Source organism: Rhineura floridana, chromosome 3 (genome assembly GCF_030035675.1).
Source record: "Rhineura floridana isolate rRhiFlo1 chromosome 3, rRhiFlo1.hap2, whole genome shotgun sequence".
Classification (NCBI taxonomy): Eukaryota; Metazoa; Chordata; class Lepidosauria; order Squamata; family Rhineuridae; genus Rhineura; species Rhineura floridana.
In genome coordinates, this window is record NC_084482.1 from 107,320,765 (window position 1) to 107,345,115 (window position 24,351).

At 40.5% G+C, this 24,351-nt stretch overlaps 1 protein-coding gene across 17 annotated transcripts in view; it reads left to right on the forward strand.

Moving 5' to 3' along the window:
* Nucleotides 1–24,351, forward strand: part of MYOT (myotilin) — a 73,990-nt gene that overhangs the window by 35,804 nt on the left and 13,835 nt on the right. For 8 of the 17 annotated variants that reach the window (XM_061617221.1, XM_061617216.1, XM_061617222.1 and 5 more), the window contains 3 exons: nt 878–1,139; nt 18,955–19,111; nt 23,271–23,372. In XM_061617221.1, coding sequence (XP_061473205.1) covers nt 878–1,139; nt 18,955–19,111; nt 23,271–23,372 — 521 coding nt within the window. Of the gene's footprint in view, nt 1–863; nt 1,140–11,738; nt 11,832–12,518; nt 12,539–12,573; nt 13,126–15,750; nt 16,346–18,954; nt 19,112–23,270; nt 23,373–24,351 lie in introns of those variants that run through there. The other 9 variants (XM_061617227.1, XM_061617228.1, XM_061617226.1 and 6 more) reach the window with 9 other exon arrangements.

Consider the following 24,351-nt stretch of genomic DNA (forward strand, 5'->3'; position numbering starts at 1 on the left):
TCAAGTTTTGGTGGGAGAGCAAGATTCTTCAAATGGTTCTATTTCTTCTCTGGAAGTATGACTTCTAATTCCCACTAACACAAAGCAATCTTATTTAAGTTTGCAAGACAACAGCCCAGTTCTATGTTGCTAGTTAACTATACAATCTGAGCACTAAAAATGGTTTTTAAATATATTTTGTGAAACTTTAGATATACAACTTGTCTAGTTTGAAGAGATGCCTTCTAAAAACTGAATGCCCGGAGAATTATCAGAGAACATGTTTTTCTGTTAACATTGTAAAAGCTAAGCAAGCCACACACTGCTCAGTGCCTAGATAGACTATTGCCTGGCATCCCGACATAAACTGTTCTGAGCTTTCCAAGTAAGAATACATAAAATTCACTTGAATTAGCTTAATCTAAATTAAGAGGCATATACAGCTGTTCCCAGACTTGTGGAATGCACTGCCAGTTGAGATTTGAACCAAGTTTGCTGCAATTCAAAAACAGTGCAAGACTCTCCTTTGTGTTTGATTTTTTAAAAAATCCCTAAACTTCTCTTTTCTTTAAAAGCCTGTCCTTATTTGTCCATTATTGGTTGTGGATTATGTATTGGATTCCACAAGGATTTCCATCCTTAATTTCTCTGTTTTCAAATAAGAATGTCAGTTTTCAAATAGTGGCACATTAGAACCGCTTCCTGCTGTTTGAGTTTCGTTCAAAATAATGCAGATCCTTTTCATCAAGAAGATATGGTGGAATTTCCCTGATGAGTAAAGAGATTAGAGAGAGTTACAATAAGGCTGTTTAGAAATCACTTTCCCACCCTGAACAGGAGAATGATACAATGGGATGAGTCACTGCTTTTGATTTTATATCTAGCTTGTGCCTTTCAGGAACAGAAGAGATTAAAGGTCTTGAAACAGTTCCCTCATTGTTAGATACACTAGCTACAATGAACATCAGCTCTACACCAAACAGCCAGTGTGTAGTAATGGGAAGAGATGTAGAGAACAAACCTTCCAGTGATACACCACAAAGGCCCTCTGACTCAGCAAGTCCAGAGGAACATGCAGGTTCCTGGTGGCAGAACTATGGCAATGAAAGCAAGGATTTTAGTGGCATTTATGAAGAACCTTCAGAGAACTCATATCATTGGTAAGTCAAAGCAGATATTCTCATGACTCTTCTACCCAAATGTAGCAACTACTTTTGCTAAAAAAAAAAATGCAAACGATATTAAAAAATCCAGATGAATATGACATGCATGGATCTTGGAAGCCCTGTTCTTGGTTTGTTTGCACACAAAAAGACGTATAAATCTAGACATGCTATAGCAGAGGCAGCTAACTTTATATGCCCATATACCTTTTAATTTGGATGAGTTTACCACAAAAGACAGACAGGTTGTTGTGTACAGGTCTGGTTGTAGGGTATAGCACAATATCTATGATTAGCACTGCCACAGATTTGCCAAAATAATATGACTTCAATGACTCATTTTTTGCTCTGCAATTGTTTAAAAATCAACACTGGAACAACAACAAAAATAAAACCTGAAGCAGAGAAATCATGCTCTATGGATGAAACTAAAATAAATACCTGAACCCATGCCAAGTTTTCTAAAGAGTTAACATTGCACTTTAACAATGCATTTGCCTTAATTCCCTATGATAAAAAGCAACATGTAGTTCAGTGGAGCTGATTATCCTATTTCTAGATTCAGTAATCAACCTTTTAAAGATAGTTACTTGTTATGAACACACCACTACAAATTGAGCCAAGAGTTCCTGGTAGAATGATTAGACCTTTACAAAATTGTTTTTAATAGCAAGATTATTTATAACATTAAAACTCAATCTTATAAGAAAATTTTAGTTTCTTCCGACAATTTGGAATTACGCCATCATTTCCTTTTTATTTTGGTGCCATCAAATTTTGTTTCAGTGCTTAAAAGGAATTTGGGTCTTCTACCTAACATATAAATATAAAACAACAATACATATAAACAATTTAAATTCTTATTTAAAATAATTTCTAGCCCACCTTTCATCATATGTTCTTAGGGCAGGTTGTTGTTGTTGTTATGTGCCTTCAAGTCGATTATGACTTATGGTAACCCTATGAATCAGTGACTTCCAAGAACATCTGTCATGAACCACCCTGTTCAGATCTTGTAAGTTCAGGTCTGTGGCTTCCTTTATGGAATCAATCCATCTCTTGTTTGGCCTTCCTCTTTTTCTACTCCCTTCAGTTTTTCCCAGCATTATTGACTTTTCTAGGGAGTCATGTCTTCTCATGATGTGTCCAAAGTATAACTAGTGACAGTTGTGGTTTAATTTGTTCTAACACCCAATTATTTGTCTTTTTCGCAGTCCATGGTATCCGCAAAGCTCTCATCCGACACCACATTTCAAATGAGTTGATTTTTCTCTTATCCGCTTTTTTCACTGTCCAACTTTCACATCCATACATAGAGATCTGGAATACCATGGTCTGAATGATCCTGAGTTTAGTGTTCAGTGATACATCTTTGCATTTGAGGACCTTTTCTAGTTCTCTCACAGCTGCCCTCCCCAGTCCTAGCCTTCTTCTGATTTCTTGACTATTGTCTCCATTTTGGTTAATGACTCTGTCAAGGTATTGATAATCCTTGAAAAGTTCAATGTCCTCATTGTCAACTTTAAAGTTACATAAATTTTCATCTACAATCTACAATCAAACAGTAAAACACTCCAAACAAGATAATTTCAACACAACTTCTAAAAACAGATAAAAATACAGCATTATTAAAAGCACCCAGGGAGCCACAACCTGGACTCTTCACTTGCAATAACAACAAAATTACCAATATCCCCCACAAAATCCCAAGCAAACATAAGTTTTCACCTGGCACCAAAATGAAAGGGTGGTGTTCTGTGGCTAGGGTGCCACCACAAAGAAGGTCCCTTGTTGTCACATAGCTCACTTTGACTGATTGGTGGAACAATGAGAAGGGCCTCCCATCCAGATCTAAGAGCATAGGCAGGCTGATACAGGGAGAGGTGTTTCTTCCATTATTTGGGTCCTAAGTCATTAAGGGGAATGTAGGTAAACACCAGCACCTTGAATTCCATCTAAAAGTGGATAGACAACCAATTAGAAATTGTCAAGATAATAAAGAAAAAGGTATATTTAGGACCAGCATCGCATTAAACATTTTAACCTGTAAATTTGTGTTCTCGGAACTAGAGTATTTTTCTAATGCCACAGCTTAATATCTCTAACAATATCTCTAAACAGGGTACAGAAGGGTAAAACAATAACAAATGTTATAAAATATACAATAAAGCCATAATACAAAGACATAATGCATTACAAATTAACAAATACCAAAGCAATTTCCTCACACTTCCCCTCTTAACATCTCTCAACCTCTTGGCTCTCGCCCAGGACTCCAACCATCCACCCTGGCTGTCATCCAGGGCCGAACCAACACAAATCACCCCTCAAAGTCTTACAAGAAAGAAGATTCCCAGGGGATCCTGAAGATGGTGCTTGGAACATTTTTTGTAGGTCTGGGGACAGTCTTGAATGTTGAGTCTTTGCCACCCATGAACTTGATGAGTTCTTTGTTAAATGCTCAAAGAGGAGCCTGGGATTGTTGTAGCCAACCAGTGGCTACTCTCTGAGTTAGCCTGCTCCATTAGTATACTGCAGCTAATGTCATAATAGATCTTTAAGGAGCCATGAGACTCTTTTTAAAGCTTCAGAAATCCAGAGTTCTAGAATATCATAGTTCCTTATAGGACCCCTGAAAGTACAACCAAATCTACCATGAGATGGCCAGCATATTATTGTTTTCTGTCTCTGGCATACATCTTACCATAGTGGGGAAGACAAGCCTACATTCCTGCTCAGTCTGTTGTACAGGGGCTAACTGCTGATGGGCAACTTCAAGGCTCCTGCTCTCCCTTATGGTTATCATTAAATTGGATGGGACAGCCCTTGAAATAGACCATTCTATGTAATGTAGGACACATTAAAGGTAGCCGCCGACAAGATCACATCACTCCTGTATTGAAGGAGTTGCACTGGTTACCGGTTGCTTACCGAACCCAATTCAAGGTGTTGGCTCTGACCTTTAAAACTCTATACGGTTTTGGACCAATCTATCTGAAGGAGCGCCTCCAGCATCGTCAGGGATGCCGCTCAACAAGATCAGCCTCAGAAGACCTTCTCTCGGTCCCATCGGTTAGAATGGCTAGACTGGTGAGGACCAGAGAGAGGGCTTTTTCAATAGTGCCCCCCACCCTTTGGAATTCTCTCCCCAATGATCTCCGTCATGCCCCTTCTTTGATGAGCTTCCGCCAGACCCTGAAGACATAGCTTTTCAGGAAGGCTTTTGGCATGGCCTAGGCTTTTACTGTTATATTTTTAAATTTTAATGTTTGATTATTGTTTTTATTCTGTACGTCGCCCAGAGTGGCTGGTAAACCAGCCAGATGGGCGACTAATAAATTCAATAATAATAATAATAATAACCACCCTAATGGCAAAAGGTACATAGAAGACAAGCCTAGATTTGTAATGAGATAAACCTGCAAGTGGCTGAGATAATTCCATGAGACGGATCATAGAATCCAATCCAGATCACAGGATTCCCTTTTAACAAGTTGAAGGCATCCACTTAATGTCATCCCTGCAAAGATGATGCCTTGATATACACAACTCTAGGAATAATTCCAAGAACCAATTCTTCATTCAGAATGTTACACTGGAACAAGATAGAAACAGATGGAAAACATGTTTATAGGTAAATGAACTACTTTGTACAAGGTTTAGAACGCCCTTTCGATAAAGCTGAACCAGGGCAGCCTGGGCAAGCCCCTAACAGTTTTAGCTGTCTGTGTTGGAAGTGTATTAATTGGGGTGACACAAAGGTTATTCTGGGGGGCAGAGTTGTACAAAACGCTAGTTCTTTTCTCAAGCTGCTTATTAGCTGCTGATTCACTTCTAAACCTCATTAATTTCAGGGCTTCCCTTTAGTTCATTCAGCTTCTTGCAGACACACAAGTACTCTTAATTTATATCTGGCTATCAAAAATCAATAGTTCCTCCGTGGTGCTGAGTGGTAAGCAGCGGTAATGCAGCCGAAAGCTCTGCTCAGGCCGGAGTTCGATTCCAAAGGAAGGAGGAAGTCGAATCTCCGGTAAAAGGGGTCGAGGTCCACTCAGCCTTCCATCCATCCGTGGTCGGTAAAATGAGTACCTAGCATATGCTGGGGGGTAAAGAAAGGCCAGGAAAGGAACTGGCAATCCCACCCCATTTATACCGTCTGCCTAGTAAACGTTGCAAGACGTCACCCTAAGAGTCGGAAACGACTCGCGCTACAAGTGCGGGGACACCTTTACCTTTTTTTTAATCAAAAATCAGTTCTAGAACTTGCAAGTCAAAGGTGCTGGTGTCTGATCTAAGAAAAGAGAATGTAACTTCTCTTTCTAAGAAAAGAGAACGTAAAACATTCTTTGCACTGCATTTTATGAAGCTGTTAGTTGCACTACAGTTTCCTTTTATGCCTGCTAGTTCTGATGTTTGACTGAAAATGGTTGGTTTCAATCAGGGCCCATTTCCTTTTCTTAATCACGTTTTTCTTTAGGAGGAATTTTATGTTAATTGGTACCCAATTAACACTTGTTTGATAGAATGTGTGTCCAAAGTACTTGTATGTAAGCTTGATTTTATACTGATTTAGTTTTGAACCTTGCTAGTTTTCTCTGGAGAAGATAAACCAAAAAGAAGGTAGGTACTTCTGGTTTGTGTATTTAAATGTTTTCTTTGCAACCAAGATGGATCAAAGCAATATTGCTTTTATTATGTATTCTTTTGAACTGCTAATTCCATGAATTTAGCGAGTAAGATTGAAAAGTTTTCTTTGTGATGGGATTCTGCAGAGTAAACCTTTAGCTTTTTGGCTAACCTCACTTACAGAGAATTTGACATTCCCAGTTGTTCATGAATGGAGCAATATTTTAGTTGTAACTCAGAAATTATCCATCTTGTTGTGCAGCTCAAAGTAAGCAATGTGAGACTGCCAATGAACAGCCTAATCCTAAGCATGTTTATTCATATGTAATGCCCAGTGATTTTCAGTTGGCTTCATTTCCATCTGTAAGCTGTAATCATGCTTAGGTATGCAGCATAAGACTGACCTTTTGAACAGGAAGTAAACATGGTTTAGTACACTAGTTTCCAGCTTCCCTGTTCAAAAAGACCTAAATGTAAGTAGATTTTTCAGTACATGGAAAGGGTCATAGCTCAAATCCTGAGTTTAGTTTCTGCATCCTGAATCTAAGAACATAAGGTGAGCCTGCTTTCACAGTGGCCAACCAGATGCCTATGGGAAGCACACAAGCAGGATCTGAGCGCAAGAGCACTCTCCTCCCTTGTTACTTCCAGCAACTGGTATTCAGGAGCATACCGCTTCCAACTGTGGAGAAAGAGCATAGCCATCATGAGTATTAACCATCAATAGCTTTATCTTCTATGTATTTGTCTCATCTTTTTTTTTAAACCATCCAAGTAGGTGGCTATCACTGCCTCCTATGGGAGCAAATTCCATAGCTTAACTGTGCAAACTGTAAAGAATTGCTTTATTTTTTTTGTCCTGAATCTTCAAACATTCAGCTTCATTGGATGTCCACAAGTGCTAGTGTTATGAGAGAGGAAGAAAAACTTTTCTTAATCCACTTTCTCCATGCCATGCATAATGTTATACACTTCTATCATGCCACCTCTTACTCACTTTTTCTCTAAACTAAAAAGCCCCAAATGCCATAACCTTTCCTCACAGGGGAGTTGCTTCATCCCTTTGAAAATCTGATAAAAAATCACAGAAGACAAACTCAGGAGAGATGTTGCTGCTCAGAGTAGATGGTACCAGGCAAGAGAGACAAATGCTCTGTTTCAGTAAAAAGCTTCTCTTTACAGTTCCAGGAAGGAACGTAACACAATATCAAACGAATGATTGGTTAGTTCTAGCACAGATCGATATCAGATGCTTCAGAACACATAGGTAAAAGCAACAGAGTGAACTAGATTATTGATTCAGGAACTACTAGAACACAAACGTTGCAGCCTTCTGCCCTATCAATTAATCTTATTTTTTCTTTGGCTAAACCCACAGACCACTTAGACGAGCCTTTTATTTAACTTGCCTGGTAGCAATAGGTGACCAGGAGTTCCATACAGGTGTGTGAACAGCCTAGTAGAAAAAGGACTTTGGATCACTCCATCTCTCCTCTGCTTGATAGAAGGCACTTTTTAAAGAGCCTGTTAAGAGGGCAATAGTCTGCATTTCTATGTTTGCTGTGAAGGAGGGGGCTTCCTTTTCTCTGCAGACAACATGGAAGTGCAGGCAACTAGCTTCATAGCAGGCTAGTAACTTCCATAGGCTTATTTATAAGGCTGACTTAGTTTGCTAAATTGAGTGTCCCTGGTGCAGTGTTCTGGCATACATGGTAGATGACTGGGCTTCCCTCCTGCTGTTCTGTCATATAGATAATGATTGTAACAAATGGGCCAGGCACAGGCTTACTATTTCTGAGAATTAGGCTTACATCTTTAGAAATATTGGAAGCACTTTTCTAAACGGAAGCATTCACACATATGCTCTCTGAGATGGAGCAATTCAAGAATTTGCTCTTCAGGCTTTCAATATAAGGAGACTTGCACACTTCCTGTCGCTTTTACTCCTCCACCCAAATTGCAAGATATACAAGTGTTTATAGGAAAATAGGAAGTTGCCTTATACAGAGTCAGACCATTGGCCCATCTTCTATCTCCGTATTGTCTATACTGGCAGTGTTTCCCAGCCCAACCAGGAGATGCTGGGGATTGAACCTGGGACCTTCTGCAAACACATATATGCTCTACCACTTGGGCACATCATCATGATGGAGGAAGAAATGTGCAAGTTCCTTCTTAGGATGCTGCACTAAAAGGATGTGCAAAAACCCCCAAAATTGTGAGCCTTTATTAATTCTTGTTAATATTTGAAGCCACGGTCACAGAACAGCAGATTGCCATTTTCCCATAATGCAATCTGGAGTTACTCTTGCTTTCCCCCAAAAAACTTGTTGAAAAAGGACAATTATGATAACTAGAAGTTGGTGGGCCTACAAGTGAGTGACATACTGGGGATCTTTTAGATTTAAAAGCATGAATCTTCTAACATTATGTAAAATCTGTTGTGCACCAGATTCAAAGAAAACTATTACAATAGTTATTGTATAGAAATAGAAAAGGACAACAAAATGAGAAAAACAAGAGCCCTATTCCAAAAGATTAGAGAAATGAAAGGGAAATTTAAACCACGAGTAGGGATGTTAATCAACAGGAGAACACACTGACTGACCGAGATGAAATAAAAGGAAGATGGAAGCAATACACTGAAGAACTCTGTAAAAGAGATGCCAGGATGACAGATTCATTCACGGAGGAACCATATGATGAAGAACCAGAAATTTTAGAATGTGAGGTGAAAGCTCCTCTTAAAATTCTTGGATGAAACAAATCATCAGGAATAGATGGCATACCAATAGAGTTGCTACAAGCTACTGAGACTGAATCTGTCCAAATTGTGACAAAAATTTGTCAAGAAATATGGAAAACTAAACAATGGCCTACAGACTGGAAGAGTTCAATATATATCCCACTTCCAAAGAAAGGGGATCGCAGAGAATGCAGTAATTACCGGACTATTGCCTTAATATCCCATGCAAGTAAAGTAATGCTCAAGATTCCACAACAAATGCTCTTACCATATATGGAGCAAGAAATGCCAGATGTCCAAGCTGGATTTAGAAAGGGAAGAGGCACCAGAAATCATATCGCAAACATACATTGGATAATGGAACGGACCAAGGAATTTCAGAACTGTGTAGATCATGAAAAACAATGGAATGCTTTAAAAGAAATGAGAAACCGATTGGTTCCCAATTGGAAAGGGTGTGAGACAGGGGTGTATTTTATCACCCTATTTGTTTAATCTGTATGCAGAACATATCATACGGAAAGCGGGATTGGACCAAGATGAAGGAGGTGTGAAAATTGGAGGGAGAAACATCAATACTTTAAGATTGTCAGGCCCAGGATGTGACTCAGGAACCAGACCAACGGCTGTAGTTAATTCGTGTTTTATTAGGGTAATGTCCAAACAAAGACTGCGTTTTCTCATGAAGCAATACAGGGATACAGGTCCTGCGGCATTGGGAGAAAGTTGACAGAGCAAGGGACTTCTTCCTTTCGCTCCTCCTTAACTGCCCCTCAGGTACTGCCCGCCTTCCCCCCCTTCTCTCCTGTCTTTTCAGCTGTCTGCGTGTGCGCGGTGAGGGGGGAAGCATCACACCCTCCTCTTCTGAAGTTTCCGATTCCAGGATGGGGGATAGGGGAGGGGCTGATGGTAAACTGCCTCCCCGCTTTTCGGCTGTGAGCAGCCCTCCCTCTTTCCCCTCTTGCTCTGAGCCTGAAAGAGGGGGAGGCGTGAGAATGTCCAGGGAGGGCTCAGGCTCCCCGTTGCTAAGCGACCTTATCACTGGCAGTTCCTCTGTTTCGTCTTCGCTCCAAAGGGGGGAAGTTCCTCCCCCTTCCCTCTGCCATCCATCCGAATACTCTTCTCCCAACTCTCCGGGATCCAGCTCCCCGGGATTGGGACCCCAGCTCTGCCTTCCGACAAAGATATGCAGACAATACCATACTCTTAGCAGAAACCAGTAATGATTTGAAACGAATGCTGATGAAAGTTAAAAAGGAAAGCACAAAAGCAGGACTACAGCTGAATGTCAAAAAGACTAAAGTAGTGACAACAGAAGATTTATGTAACTTTAAAGTTGACAATGAGGACATTGAACTTGTCAAGTATTATCAATACCTCGGCACAGTCATTAACCAAAATGGAGACCATAGTCAAGAAATCAGAAGAAGGCAGGACTGCGGAGGGCAGCTATGAGAGAACTAGAAAAGGTCCTCAAATGCAAAGATGTATCACTGAACACCAAAGTCAGGATCATTTAGACCATGGTATTTCCGATCTCTATGTATGGATGTGAAAGTTGGACAGTGAAAAAGGCAGATAAGAGAAAAATCAACACATTTGAAATGTGGTGCTGGAGGAGAGCTTTACGCATACCATGGACTGCGAAAAAGAATTGGTTGTTAGTACAAATTAAACCACAACTGTCACTAGAAGCTAAAATGATGAAACTGAGGTTATCATACTTTGGACACATCATGAGAAGACATGATTCACTAGAAAAGACAATAATGCTGGGAAAAACAGAAGGGAGTAGAAAAAGAGGAAGGCCAAACAAGAGATGGATTGATTCCATAAAGGAAGCCACAGACCTGAACAGGGTGGTTCATGACAGATGCTCTTGGAAGTTGCTGATTCATAGTAATCGACTTGAAGGCACATAACAACAACAACATCTTGCTTATAGCCAGTGGATTTTATAAATACAAGGAACAGTGTGTTGATGAAGCAATAATAAATGACAATCTAATAGCCCAGCTTCCTGAGTGTGTGCCCAGTCCAGCTCAGATCAACATGGCCAGCTACTGAGACTTGCTGTCTGTCGCCCTGTCATCTTAAGTGTGTGGTTGCACAGCTGGACCTTGGTGACTGCAGCACTGAGTTAGTGAGGTGTCCTTCCTAAAGACGTCTGCCTGCCCATTTCAATGCAAAATTTGTTTTGGTGAGAAGCCAAAACAGGTTGACTCAGGAAAGCCTTTGGTCTCATTTGAATTAGGCTTAGGAATCATTTTGGTTGCTATGGTTGCTTTTTGATGGAATTTATTTTGTTTCTCTTGCTCTGTATGGATTTTAAATCATGTTGTTTGTAAGCCACCTTGAGCATATCCCCCCCCAAAAAAGTTGGGCTATAAATGTTTTAATAAATTCCTAAGCAATGCATTACAGACTTGGGGTGGTATTCAGTGGCAGTCCTACTCAGGGTAGACCCACTGAAGTCAATATACATGAGTAACAGGCTCATTAATTGAATGGGTCTATGGCTTGCTGAGTAGGACTTAGTTGAATGCAACCCTTGGAAGGCATTTTTAGCATTGTTTATGATAAATAGTTCTTAGCTGTATGTTTCTTAACCACTTTCAGAAAGCTCCCTGTATCATGTCACTAGAAAGTTTCTTGAGTTATTGTATTTATTGTATTTATATATTGTGCTTGCTTTTACTTTTTATGTACACCGCCCAGAGAGCCTTCGGGCTTAGGGCGGTATATAAATTAAATTAAATTAAATTAAATAAATAAATAAAGTGAGTTGACTTGAAGACTAACAGATTACAGCAGCATCCCAATAAAGTCGAATCTGAGTCAGTCTGTGCAAGGCAGGATTATATTGATGTCATTGAACTCTATTTAAGAGGTGCAAGATCATGCGGAAATCTGCCCAGCAACTTCCTTCAGCCAGGCAGTCAGCGACCCCCGCCTCCCCCGGTGAACTGTGCAAAAATAGGGAAAGAGGCTTCGCCTGAAACTTCCCTAGTCGGGGAGGAAGGCTGGCTTCGTATTGGAGCGTCCCCCTCTCTGGGTACTGTGAAGCTGATAGATGTCCAGAGGAGGAAAAAAATTTAAAGGATTTAGCCAATCTCATTTTTCGGCGCCTAAGCATGATGCTTGTGTGAATTTGGAAGGCGAGGACCAGGTGCTTTGTTTCTTTCACGCCTCCTCACCACAGCTAACAGCTAAGCATCCAGACAGCTAGCCAGTTGGAACTGTCTGCAGAGACTTTCTGCAAGAGAGGAAGGGCAGTCAGAGGGGTGCTTGAACAAAAGGAGCGCCAGCGCGACTAGGTTGGAAATACTGAAATCTGATCGGATGCTACACAGGCGCCCCTTACCTCTGCTTCAGAATCAAAGTCCCCTCGACGGCGGGAGCGTGCGTGTTTCATTTTGAAGCGGCTGCTGAATTAGCGAAGAGTTAATACAGGGCACTACAGTTTATTATGCCTCGTTAAACTCTTCATTCACCCCCTTAGCGCCTACATTTCCGGAAACGGGTGGAATGCGTTCAGTTCGTCTTCTCTCTCAAAACTATCTCTGGTTTTCGAACTCTCCCTTTTGCTTACTAATTACTAATTACAGCATAATTCTCGTTTGACTGGCTACTTAACTGCAAGCCGTGCTTTTGTTCGGAATGCCGGCGTAGTTCAACAGTGCTCCCTCTTAATGGTCGCAAACCTTTGGAAGCGTCCCGCTGAAGTCGGAGAGACTTAAACTACTAACAGCCCGGTGATCCTGTGTAAAACTAGGCGTGCCTAACAGCTGCACCAGGGTCAGACTGTAGTTGGCAGGGAATGCTAACGCTCCTCCTGAATAGATTTACCGATGATGACCGTGGGATTAGTTCGAGGCCATTCCCGGCTCGGTGGGCTGTGGAATGAAACCGTAATGAATGGTAGTCTTGGAGAAGCTCGGTGGGTGACTTTCTCCGGGAGGGGCTCAGTGAAATAGCTGGCAGGGAAGCTTCAGCCGGTGGATGGAAGGTTTTGTTCGCAGTTGTGAGTACTCCCCTTTTAAAAGAGGGGTTTGGTACAGAGCCTTTGTAGCTTTTCTACCAAACTAATCGTTTTATCTTATTCTTTGTGTCGTCGTCCCCCCCCCGTATTTTATAGTTAAATTTGTTCCTTGTAGGACATTCCTAATGTGCTTCTCTTTCCTGTCAACCAGAATCGCTGCTCACACAGGTGCCCGAACAATACCTTCAAAAGACTTGTGCAGCTAAGGACGGAATTTTTTGCACGGTTATTTGGGAGTAAGGTGTATTGGGTCCCTTGGGCTTTACTACAGAATAATATGCATGATATCGGCTTGTTTCATTAAACCGGCAGCCAAATATGTGCTGTGTCTTAACGAGAGATGATGGTGGCGGTCAGGCAGAGCTGGGACTCTTATTTTGATAACTTTGCCTCGGGAGGTGGACAAGCGAGTACATGGGATGTCATTATTTGGCAGCAGATAAAAGTCACTGGTCTTATTAATACTAAGCAGAGAGCCACTATGACTATAGTCTGTGTTAGTGAATGGCTGGGTTTCCCCCCCAGTACTGGTTAAAAACACCTCAGGTGATACCATCTTTTGATTATAGGTAAGACTCTTTGTTCCTCCCCTCACTTCTTGCTTTACCGCTAGAACAGTTCATTTGTTGGGTTCTGTCGTGTAGTAACAGTGTAAGCCAAGCGGGCTACCCTGGAATTTATTTATTATTTATATATTTGATTTATATCCCGCCCTTCCTCCCAGCAGGAGCCCCAGTTGAATTTGCCGCTTTAGAGGCTCCCGAGTCCTTAGCATGCAGTGGGTTAGGCTGCAATTCGAAGCAAATCGTTCTAGGGAGTAAGACCCATTGAACTTGGAGAGACTTCAGAGTAAACGCGTTTAGGATTGCGCTGTTAGTGGATGCTAGGGACGGACTATCGAATCCGAGGAGCAGTGGATGTTTTTTTTCAAGGGGGAATGCTTCGCTGTACTGTGTGTCTGTGCTCAGCAGAATTATGTGTATTTAGCAAACTCTAAGTGTACTAGGATCTTGCTGGCTCAGCTTGTCTTGCCGGGTGGGAGAACTCCTAGCAAACTTCATGGGAGGCGGGGAGACTTCTTGTTTTAGGGTTTAGGGGTAATAAAGCATTCCGCCTGTTTCCTCATACCAATTGGAAGGTGATCCAAAGATCTTGTTTTAGTCTTGTTCCTGAAACGTGCAGAGGAAGAAATAGGAGAGATGCTGCTTTCTGATTCATAATTACTTATTTACTAGGGTTAATCTGCAACTTGTGATAACTCTCAAAAGGAAAAGACTTTATATAAACCTCCACCCTAATAATTTGATCTCTTTGGGGAATGTATGACCTCATGGAACCTACTTCTGGTTCTCCTCTGAAAGGAAGACAACACACTGTACTCACACATTATATGTATATATAGTAGCAAAACAGCTGATCTGGAACTCTGCAGGGGGGAAGCAGCTGCTGCTGGTGGTGGTTTTTGAGTAGAAAAATAACTGGGAGAAAGGGTTAAGTACCTCTTCCCCTAATATTCCTACTCAACAGTACCTCCTCCTAAAGCTACATTTCACTTAAAAGCACAGGAATTTGTTATATGTAAATGCATGAGATGGGGTGTTTGCTGTGGGATGGGTGATCTTCACATCTGCAGTTTCTTTGCTGTGCCTGCATAAAATTCCAGCCTCTATTTTGCCAACCCTTATTCTCCCCCCTCCCCAATTTAATCAGGGATTTACCTTTTCTAGAAAAATCAAATTAAAAAAAACTGTTGCCAACTATCTGTTTATATCAGCTCCCCATCTGGGATCAGTAGCAATTCACAGTGGTTACAAAAAGTGCTGCCATCATTGTAGGAATTGCTGCTAACTATATCTGTAAATGCCCAGTTCTTATAACATTATGTGAGTGTGTGCCTGGAGATGATTAAGACTGCTTGTGTTGACAGAAAATGAATTGTGTGAACACAATTGCCTACACAAGCATTACCTTGTGAGTTACACAAAGCTGTGGTCAATTCTTCATGGTTGCTCACTGATTTTGGTAGTACTAAATAAATTGCTGAGGAAACCGGATTCTAAATCTGATAGTGGAGTATAAACTTTTAATGTGCCTAGATGACCCTCTATATTCAGAGGAACTATTTGGAATGACTACTTGGCTTAAAATTACTTAGTTGTGTATACAAATTGCTGTAGATTGAGCACAAGCCAGAGAAAGGCAAGCAATTTATTTCAGTGGAACATAAGCACTTGTCCAATTGAGTTCAATTGTAAAACTGTAGCATAAAGAGGTCATGGTTTTTTGAAGGCTAACAGTATGTTAGTGAGGAACCATGTTATATTAATCCTAATATCCTGATCCTTTATATTATTATATTACATAACCTTTTATCATGAATTTGAGTCTACTTAAGTGAGATGCATTGGAACATCTCTTGCGCCTTCAGCTTGTTAGCATGAGCAGATAAGCAAGAAGTCCAAATTTTTCAAAGCTGTCTTCTGACCCACAAAGGTTAGAGGCATATTTTGTAATTAAGAGGAGACTCGTGGTGAGCACTGTACCATCTGTTCATTGTACATTCCTTTTACTGTTACACAAATTGTGAAGCCTCTATGGAAAAAAATTACAGGGCAGAGCTAGCTTAACAGTTGCTATCAATGTTAACATTCTACCATCATAAATTATTTACAGAACCAAAGTTTTATTTTGGTTTTTGGACTCTCCAGTAATCGGCCACTGCATTGAATGTTGGGCACTTTGATCATTTATTTAATGGGCTAGTATCTTCTAGTGATGGCTACAATTGTAATCCAATGAAAGCAGCTCATTGAGTTCCATTGCTTTCAGTGGGTGAGAGATTTTACAATGTACTTAGTCAACATGTAAATTAATGTGATATATTTTATTATATCTGTCTATATATAGTATATTTAAGCAAATGTATACTGACAAATCACTTGAAATTCCTGTTAGCATTCACTGGAGTATTTTTAGAGGGCTGAGTATAAAGTGGAATACTTTTAATAAAGAATTAGCAGTGCGGGAAGAGATTAGACAGATATTCCACAGGGATACTTTAGGTACAAGACATTCTGTTTTGGCAGGGTTAGACTACATTAACCATTGGAACCTTCCAGTTTGATAAGTCTGCATGACCTTTTGCTAGTCATTGTGGCATGCCATTTATTTTTATTTGTATTGTTTTCCTAAAGGGATTCCGTCATCAAGACAGCCACACTCTGCTGAGGCAGGGATTCTGTTCCACCCAGCAACCTAGCCAAGAAAGGCTACAAAATTTATCAACTATTATTTCCAGCCACCAACCCAAAGCCCCTTTTCACCTTTCTAAAAAAAGCAGAACAATTGTGAAAGCTTCCCTATGAGTGTCAGTAACCTCCCATCTGTGTCCTCTATGTATCAACCAAGCATGTTTAATTATGAGCGTCCAAAACACTTTATCCAGTCACAAAATACATATCAAGGGAAATCACAGCCTCCAGGACCAGAAACCTCTACTACGCTTCCAAGCAGGCAAACCAAGCAGTCTTCCATTCTAATCCAGCCTTGTAATCCTAATGAGAAGAAATTTTCTTCCTCTTCATCGCTGAGCTCGCCAATCTCGCTCTCCTCACCTTCATGTAGTGCTTCATTTCCCGTAACACCTGCATCTGCACAGTCTCCTGCTAGTTCATCATCTGGGCAGAGGACTTCATCCATGCATAACCAGTCCCCTGCAGCATTCCTTTGCTCCGTATTGCCCTCTCATTTTGATTATAATAGCCAAGGTCCTTCCTCAGTGGAGTCAAAGTAAGTATGTTCTTTCCCTTTGAACTGCGTGTATTGATACCCTCAGCATTTTTCATCCTGTGTCTTGTGTTCTAAGCTCAGCATAAGTGCTGGCTGTGGAGACAGGAAGCAGGAGGGAAAACCAAGAAGGGCAAACTTTGAGTGACCTTCACTGTGAGAAGCCCCCTTCATTTGGTAAAGTCTGTTTTTGTTTTTCCAAATGCTAAGAGAAGGGACGTATGGGGCATGGGATTTTCCAAAGCCTAGTATGAAGGAAGGCAAGAGATGGTTGAAAAATAAAAGTAGATGCAGAATGTCCAGTTGGATACCTGAACCAGGCCCCATATGCATGATTTTATGAATGCTCTTCACCTCAGTTGGCCTCCTTTGTTGGGGAAAGATGCAGCAAACCAGTTTATGATATAAGCCGTTTCCATTAAGTGTTTCTTTTTAGAGAGAATGAACAGCTTCATTTTAAGCCAGATAAATATCCTTTATTTCTTTTCAGGTTTTTAGCATGAATTATGATTCTTATGCTTTTTTTAGGGGAAAAGTCCTGCTTGAGTGATTTATACTTTCATTGGCTTTGTTAGGGCAACCCCATCAAGCACATTTACTGCAATCCTAAGCAGACCCAAGTCCCACTGATCTCAGAATTTTCTTTCATTGAAAACATGCTTAGGACTGTATTGTTAATCAAAGTAAGTCTCTCACTGTGGGGCTTACTCTCTAGTGAGGTTGTCTTGGATTTTGGCCCTAGTGATAATTTCTCTTAGGATATTTCATGCTTCCACTCTATGTATCCACACTGTAAGCAGTTGACACAGAACAAGTGGAAGTATCTCTTGGGTACCATCCAGTCCTGAGTGGAAATATCTCCTGCTGCTCTCTAGCATACTATGGTTTTGAGAGTATATACTCCAACTTAGAACAATGAAATGCATAGTGAAGCTCCTATTGTGGAAACCTGAAAAACAAAATCCTCCTCTTAAATTTGTAAATAATTGTACAATTTTAATGATGGCCAAATTTCTTGAAAAAGAAGGTTCACGCCAATTAGAATAAGTGTTTTGTTCCCAGAGTAAGGGACAACTTCTGATATTGCCCAAGCATTGTGATATTCAATGTTTTCTGCCTCTCCAAAGCCTCTTTTCTTGTTCTGCTGTGAAAAACTGTGGCATTCATGTTCTGCATAAAATCTGAAGGACACAAAGGACCGATGGCAGGAAGAATGTTTTCTAATAATAATAGGACTGAAATGCAGATGGTACAAAGATGAGGTTTAGGAACAGCAATGCTGGTTCCAATTCTATTTAGAGAATTGTGAGTAAGGGTCACATGTTCCTGAGGTAACCATTGTAATACTTTATAAAATACCTTGCATTCCTTCAATGCTTTTCATTGTAGAATTGCTAAACGTTTTGCCATTATTTAAGATCTCAACGAGAAATACTAATACAGCTCCAATACTAGGCCTGCAACCCTAAGCTTGCTTAGTTGGAATCAAGTTCCTTTGCAATCAGTGAGACTTAATTGTAAATAAACACTTATAGGAGTTGAGTGTGAGACAACACACAGAAACCCAGTGGTGAGCTGTCTTAGGAAATAGTATACAAATATGATAGATTCAGGATTCCCAGTGTTAGTGAATCCTCTTGTGAAATTATTAGGAGTGAATTGCCAGCAAGATATGAACTAGAAATACTAGCTTTTTAAAGGACTTGGCAATGAGTTGAGATATAATCCTGAGTTTTCCTTCATAAAATAAGATATTCTTGTAACTACATGTTTGGAGATGGAGAGAGAATGCTTTTCATCTTTAAAACAAATCAAAGTTCTGCTTTGGCCATAACCTATGTCTTGCTAGCAAGTGATATTTCAGTTATTTTTTCTAAAGGAATAGTCCTAGGCTGTAGAAAGCAAAAAGATGGAACATATATTTATGTGCCTTCAAGTCGATTACGAATTATGGCAACCCTATAAATCAGTGACCTCCAAGAGCATCTGTCAATGGAACATATAAGCTACTGGAAAATAAGCAATATTTTATTGAGGTGACACTCAGTATGTATGTGCCTCTTAATTTGAAAGTAATTTGGAGTGCACACAGAAAATAAAGGATGGATTAATAAGAGCTCCTTAGTCTGTGTCTTCTTCCAAACCTTAATTGTTTGGCCCCATATGATATGTGGCATATGGCATTGCAGCACAGTAAACTACATAAGCCCTATTCACTTGTTGCTTGCATGTAGGGTGTTAACTGTGATTATTTTAGAGCTGGGTCTAAAGTTCCACTTGTCCTGATTGCATATTAGCTGCTACAAATGAGCAGCAGCTTGTGTGTTAGACTTTCACTTCGGACCACAGTGGGCAGCTCGTGGTTGTTTGAGGAAACAGACACCACGTTAGAGGCGGGGAAAATGCAGCCCTATTCAAAAGCAACCACAGTAACGCCCTACATATGAATAACATGGGAATATGGCTCCTGATAGGTCTACATATAGCATTGATGTAGTCTTCTCCTGGCACATCAACTGAGTAACAACACAAACTTCTAATGGAGCTGTCTTCAGCGCTATGTCTTATGTCCAGCTCCAAATAACTTCATTTCACCTTGTCCCTTCAATTAGCAGTTATTCAAAGCCTATGTACAAGAAGCAAATCAGCAACACCAAACTAGTGCAGAAGACTTCTGACAGAGAGATACAAGGAACGAAAGACGCCCTCATTCAAGACTTGGAAAGGAAACTACGATGTAAAGATAACCTTCTCCATAACGGGAACCAAGTAAGAGATGTATATTGTGCACAGAACATACTGGCAGAGGAGAGCTCCCAAATTAAGCATCTGAGCTGAATCACTCCGAGTGTAATTACCCTATAGTTTGCATTTCTAAACTAGGGTTAACCAGCACAGTGCCCTCCAGAAGTTGTTGGACTCCAACTCCTACCAGCCCCAGCCAGCATAGCTAACGGTCAGTGATGACTGAAGTTTTAGTACAGTATCTGGAGGGCACAATGTTAGCTCCCATCTTAAACCAATTGAATAAGCTAAAGCCTATTTATGAAACTGTTTGTGTGATCATATATGTGTTGAAATGTCCACTCAAGTTGTGCCAATCGAGCAAGACTTATTCTCCAAATTAATCAATGTATGTTTAATACTGAAGGCACTCATTTCAGAACTGGGAGTGATTCCACTGGAGTGCTGTTCTCCAGAGTTATTGAGCTCTGGCAATAGTGGCTTTTAGTGTATACTAAACTCAAACCTAATCAAAGTCAAAAATGCAAGACAGATCAGTGCAACCATCAGAATCTCCTTCAAAGTATGTCAGATGATGTTGTGGAGGTCAATTGACCACAAGATTGCCACTGAAAATGGCAGTCCTGTGTTGAGTTTCCCTGTGGTGTCTAGATCAACTGCTCTGTATCTATCATTGTTAATATATGTTTCCCGCTAGCCGCCATCTAAGAGAAGGTGAGGGTAGAATGTACATCATGATTTTGCTACAACACTGGGTAGACTGAACTAGATGTTGAGATGAGAGAGAAGGAAGTCTACACAGGACTGCTATTTCCAGTGTTAACCCCATGTTGTACCTATTTACAAGAAGCAGTGTTGCACTCTGCTCATCTTGCCCCTTTCAGCTAAAAGAAATTGATTTGAAACCTGAACCTATGTACCTTTGAGCTTGCACAGAATATTTGTACTACATTAGTTTATTCTTACTTTTGCCTCATGTATTGGTCCAGGCTGAATCTAGCTCCAATGAGTTAAAACCTCTCCTTGTAAAGAACCTGACCTGGGAATTTAGTTTATTCATTCAGCATGTAGCAATCAGGCCAGAGAGAGGTACATGTGCAGCTTTTATTCAGTAACCGCTTTGATCAGTAAGGGGCAAGGACACTCAAGAGCAGAAATAAAATATATTCGTCTGGATGAGCTTTATGTTTTCATAGAATCATAGAGCTGGAAGGGCCATAGAGTCCAACTCCCTGCTCAGTGCAGGTCCAACTTAAAGCATATCAAACAGGTGCCTGTTCAGCTGCCTCTTGAATGCCTCCAATATTGGAGAGCCTACCACCTCCCTAACAGTTAGGAAGCTTTTCCTGATGTTCAGTCAAAATCTGGCTGCCTGCAACTTGAGCCCATTATTCCATGTCCTGCACTCTGGGATGATCGAGAAAAGATCCTGGCCCTCCTCTTTGTAACAACCTTTCAAGCACTTGAACAGTGTTGTCATATCTCACCTCAGTCTTCTCATGGCTAAACATGCCCATTTCTTCCAGTCTCTTCTCATAGGGCTTTGTTTCCAGTCCTCTGATCATCCTTGTTGCCCTCCTCTGAACCTGTTCCACTTTGTCTGCATCCTGCTTAAAGTGGGGTGTCCAGAACTGAATGTAGTACTCAAGATGAGGCCTAACCAGTGCCAAATAGAGGGGAACCAATACTTCATGCGATTTATATTTCTGTTAATGCAGCCTAAAATAGCATTTGCCTTTTTTGCAGTCAAATCTCACTGTTGGCTCATATTCAGCTTGTGATCAACAACAATCCCAAGATCCTTCTCACATACAGTATGGCTGGGCCAAGTACCCCCCATCTTATAACTGTGCATTTGGTTTCTTTTTCCTAGGTGTAGAACTTTGCACTTATCCCTGTTAAATTTCATTCTGTTGTTTTCACCCCAATGCTCCAGCCTGTCAAGATCACTCTGAATTTTGTTTCTGTCTTCTAGGATATTAGCTGTTCCTCCCAATTTTGTATCATCTGCAAATTCAATAAGTATTCCCTGCACTTCCTCAACCCATTCATTAATAAAAATGATGAAGAGCACTGGGCCCATGACTGAGCTCTGTGGTACCCCACTCATTACCTCCCCCCAGTTTAAGAAGGAACCACTGTTAAACATTCTTTGAGTACAATTCTGTAGCCACCTGTGGGTCCACCTGCTAGTTCTATCGAGCCCACATTTCGCTAGCTTGCTAATCAGAATATCATGGGGTGCTTTGTCAAAAGCTTTGCTGAACTTGAGATACATTATGTCAACAGCATTCGCAGAGTCTCCAAGAAGGTTACCCGATCAAGAAATGAGATAAGATTAGTGTGGCAGGATTTGATCTTGATAAATCCATGTTGGCTTCTAGTAATAACTGCATTGTTTCCAAGGTGCTTACAGATTGACCGCTTTATAATCTGCTCCAGAATTTTCCAAGGGATGGATGTCAGGCTGACTGGTTTGTAGTTTCGAAGTTCCTCCTTTTTGTAGGTAGACAACGTTAGCTCTCCTCCAGTCATCCGGCACTTCTCCCATCCTCCACGATTTTGCAAAGATGATAGGCAGTGTTTCCGAGAGTTCTTCAGCCAGTTCCTTCAATACTCTAGGATTCAGTTTGTCAGGCTCTGCAGAATTGAACTCATTCAAAGTGATCAGGTATTCCTTGACCATTTGTCTATCGGCTTCAAGCTGCAATCCTGCCCCTTCAGCTTCATGTTTCCCAGGAGAGTCATAGACCCTCTTTTGAGAGAAGACTGAGCCAAAGCAGAAATTGAGCACTTCTGCCTTGAAGAAAGTTTTTTTGTTGCTTTTGGCATCTCTTGCTAACCTCAGCTCATTCTCAGCTTTAGCCTTCCTGACACTATCCCTGCAATTCCATGCTACCTGTTTGTACTCTTCCTTTGTGGTCTGGCCTTTCTTCCACTTCTTATATGTGTCCTTTTTTGTTTTCAGGTCATCTCTAAGCTTTCTGTGAAGCCACATTGGCTTCTTCTGCCATCTTCCCCCTTTTTACCTTGATGGAATTGTTTGCCATTGTGCCTTTTGAATATTTTTTAGAAATTCCCACCCATCTTGAACTCCTTTTCTCGTTAGGGTTGCTTGCCACGGAACCTTACCATTGTTCCAAGTTTATTAAAATTGGACAGGATATGCATATAGCTACTATCAGCTATTGCTTCATTTAAAATCAAGAACTCAAGTATAGCGTGGTCACTTTCCCCTAAAGTTCCTCTAACTGCCACTTCATTCACCAAGTCATCTCTACTAGTTAGAATTGAGTCATGGACAGCTGACTGTCCTGTTACTCTCCTGTATTAAGAGTTCAAGTTTGTACTGTTTGTTTCCAATACTTTGGGCATTACTATGCAGACATCAAAGAACATGTGATTTACAGTCTGGCTTCCTTCTCACATTTTTATGAAGACTATTACTGGGCTGTGTTAGAGCGGTTCCCTCAGTTCCTCTTACCCTGCACAAGCCTTTGTTAGGACCATTTATTACATTCACAGCTGGAGGCAACACAAATCACCAAAACCTTGCAAAGCTCTATGGATAGTCTAAATTATTCTTCTACTATTTTGTTATCATATGTACCAATGTATAATATGCCTGTGAGGATGACTATAATGAGTAATTAGAGGACAAAGGATCCCCGAGGGAATCTGTGTGTTCATAATTCTGATATTGTTACTCTTCTTTGTTAAGAATATTAGTGATAATGATAATGATGATCATAATAATAACAACAACAACACAAGCCTTCATTAATCGTTACCACCAAAGTTACATCTCCCCTTTAGGATTGAGTTTAAAGCTCTCCTGACGAAGTTCTCCATGCTGTGGCCAAACACATTCTTCCCCATCCTTGTGAGGTGCAACCCATCACTTGCCATAAGTCCATCTTCTGGGAAGCTCAGCACACTTTTAGCAAGAAGTACTTGGGCAACTCCCAAGAGAATACACATAGGTTCATTCTTTTCTATGCATCCCCTCCTCAGGATTGTAGGGAAGAAATACTGATTTGCTGAGTAAAGCAAGTAGTGGAATACTTTAAGGAGTTTGTTGGTTGGTTTTGCAATTCTCTTTGAGTTGTGCAGTGTTATGCTAAATAGCCACTAAATGGCCTTTTCTAAGTAACCTTTTCCTTTTCACTTTGCCCTGTATTAGCGTTTAAGCTACGAGGAGAGAATGGCTCGCAGATTACTTGGACCAGAAAATGCTGCATCTGTGTTTGAACCACAGAATGAAGAAAATGTACAGAATATGCAAGTAAGTTTTTAACTGCCCACAATCCAGAACAAAAATTGAGATTTACTAAAATAAAATAAAATATGGCACCACAACAAAGAGCAATCAAGATTTGTTCCATATCATAGTACTGTACAGTTGGAAGGGGTCTGTAAGGCCATTGAGTCCAACCATAGCAGAAAGTTTTCTAAACATGATATTCAGGGCATAGCTAGCAGGACTGTGCATGTGGGAAATAGCAAGACATTACCTTACCCAAGGCTAGACATGGACTAGGTAGCATTTGTCCCTATGTTGTCTCCTATGATGCTATGGTAATGTAAGAAGGAGGCCACTCTTTTTATCTTCATAAATGGTCCTTCATGGTTCTTTGCAATACACATAATAAAATGCTGTGCCCCCACAAATTACTATAGGAAATATGTCTGTGTTTATAAAGATCTGGCGTGTATTGGGGAATATTAAAAATATATTGGATGGAGTGACTGATTCTGTGCACAATGTTGAATGAATATATAACAGCTTAATCCAAGGTCTCTGTCAACTTCTAGAATACCAAAGGTTGGTAAAAACATTGAAGTGTTTTGTAATAAACCTAGGTTTCCCTGTATCGATGAACTGGTAACACTAAAATGTTAGATTACTGCAAAGATGGGGTAAGCCAACTTTAAGTTGGTGTAATTGCCATTATTGAGACTGCTGCTCTATAATCACACAAGCATCATTATATTATGTTTAATCCATCTTGGACAAATGCAGATGGAATCCTGCCATATAAATATGCAGGTTAGATGTAGGAAAGTGGGAAAGCTCGTAGCAATCTATGGATTTCCATGCTGTCATGCTCCTTGTCATTAGATCATTTTAACTGGCTCTTAAGATCCATATAAAATGAGATTGTATAATCAGTAGCATGGCTAGCATGCCTATTTGGCATCTAAAATTTGTACTGGTTAGCAATTCTTAATTGTGGTAAGTGATACATGGACTACTACATCAT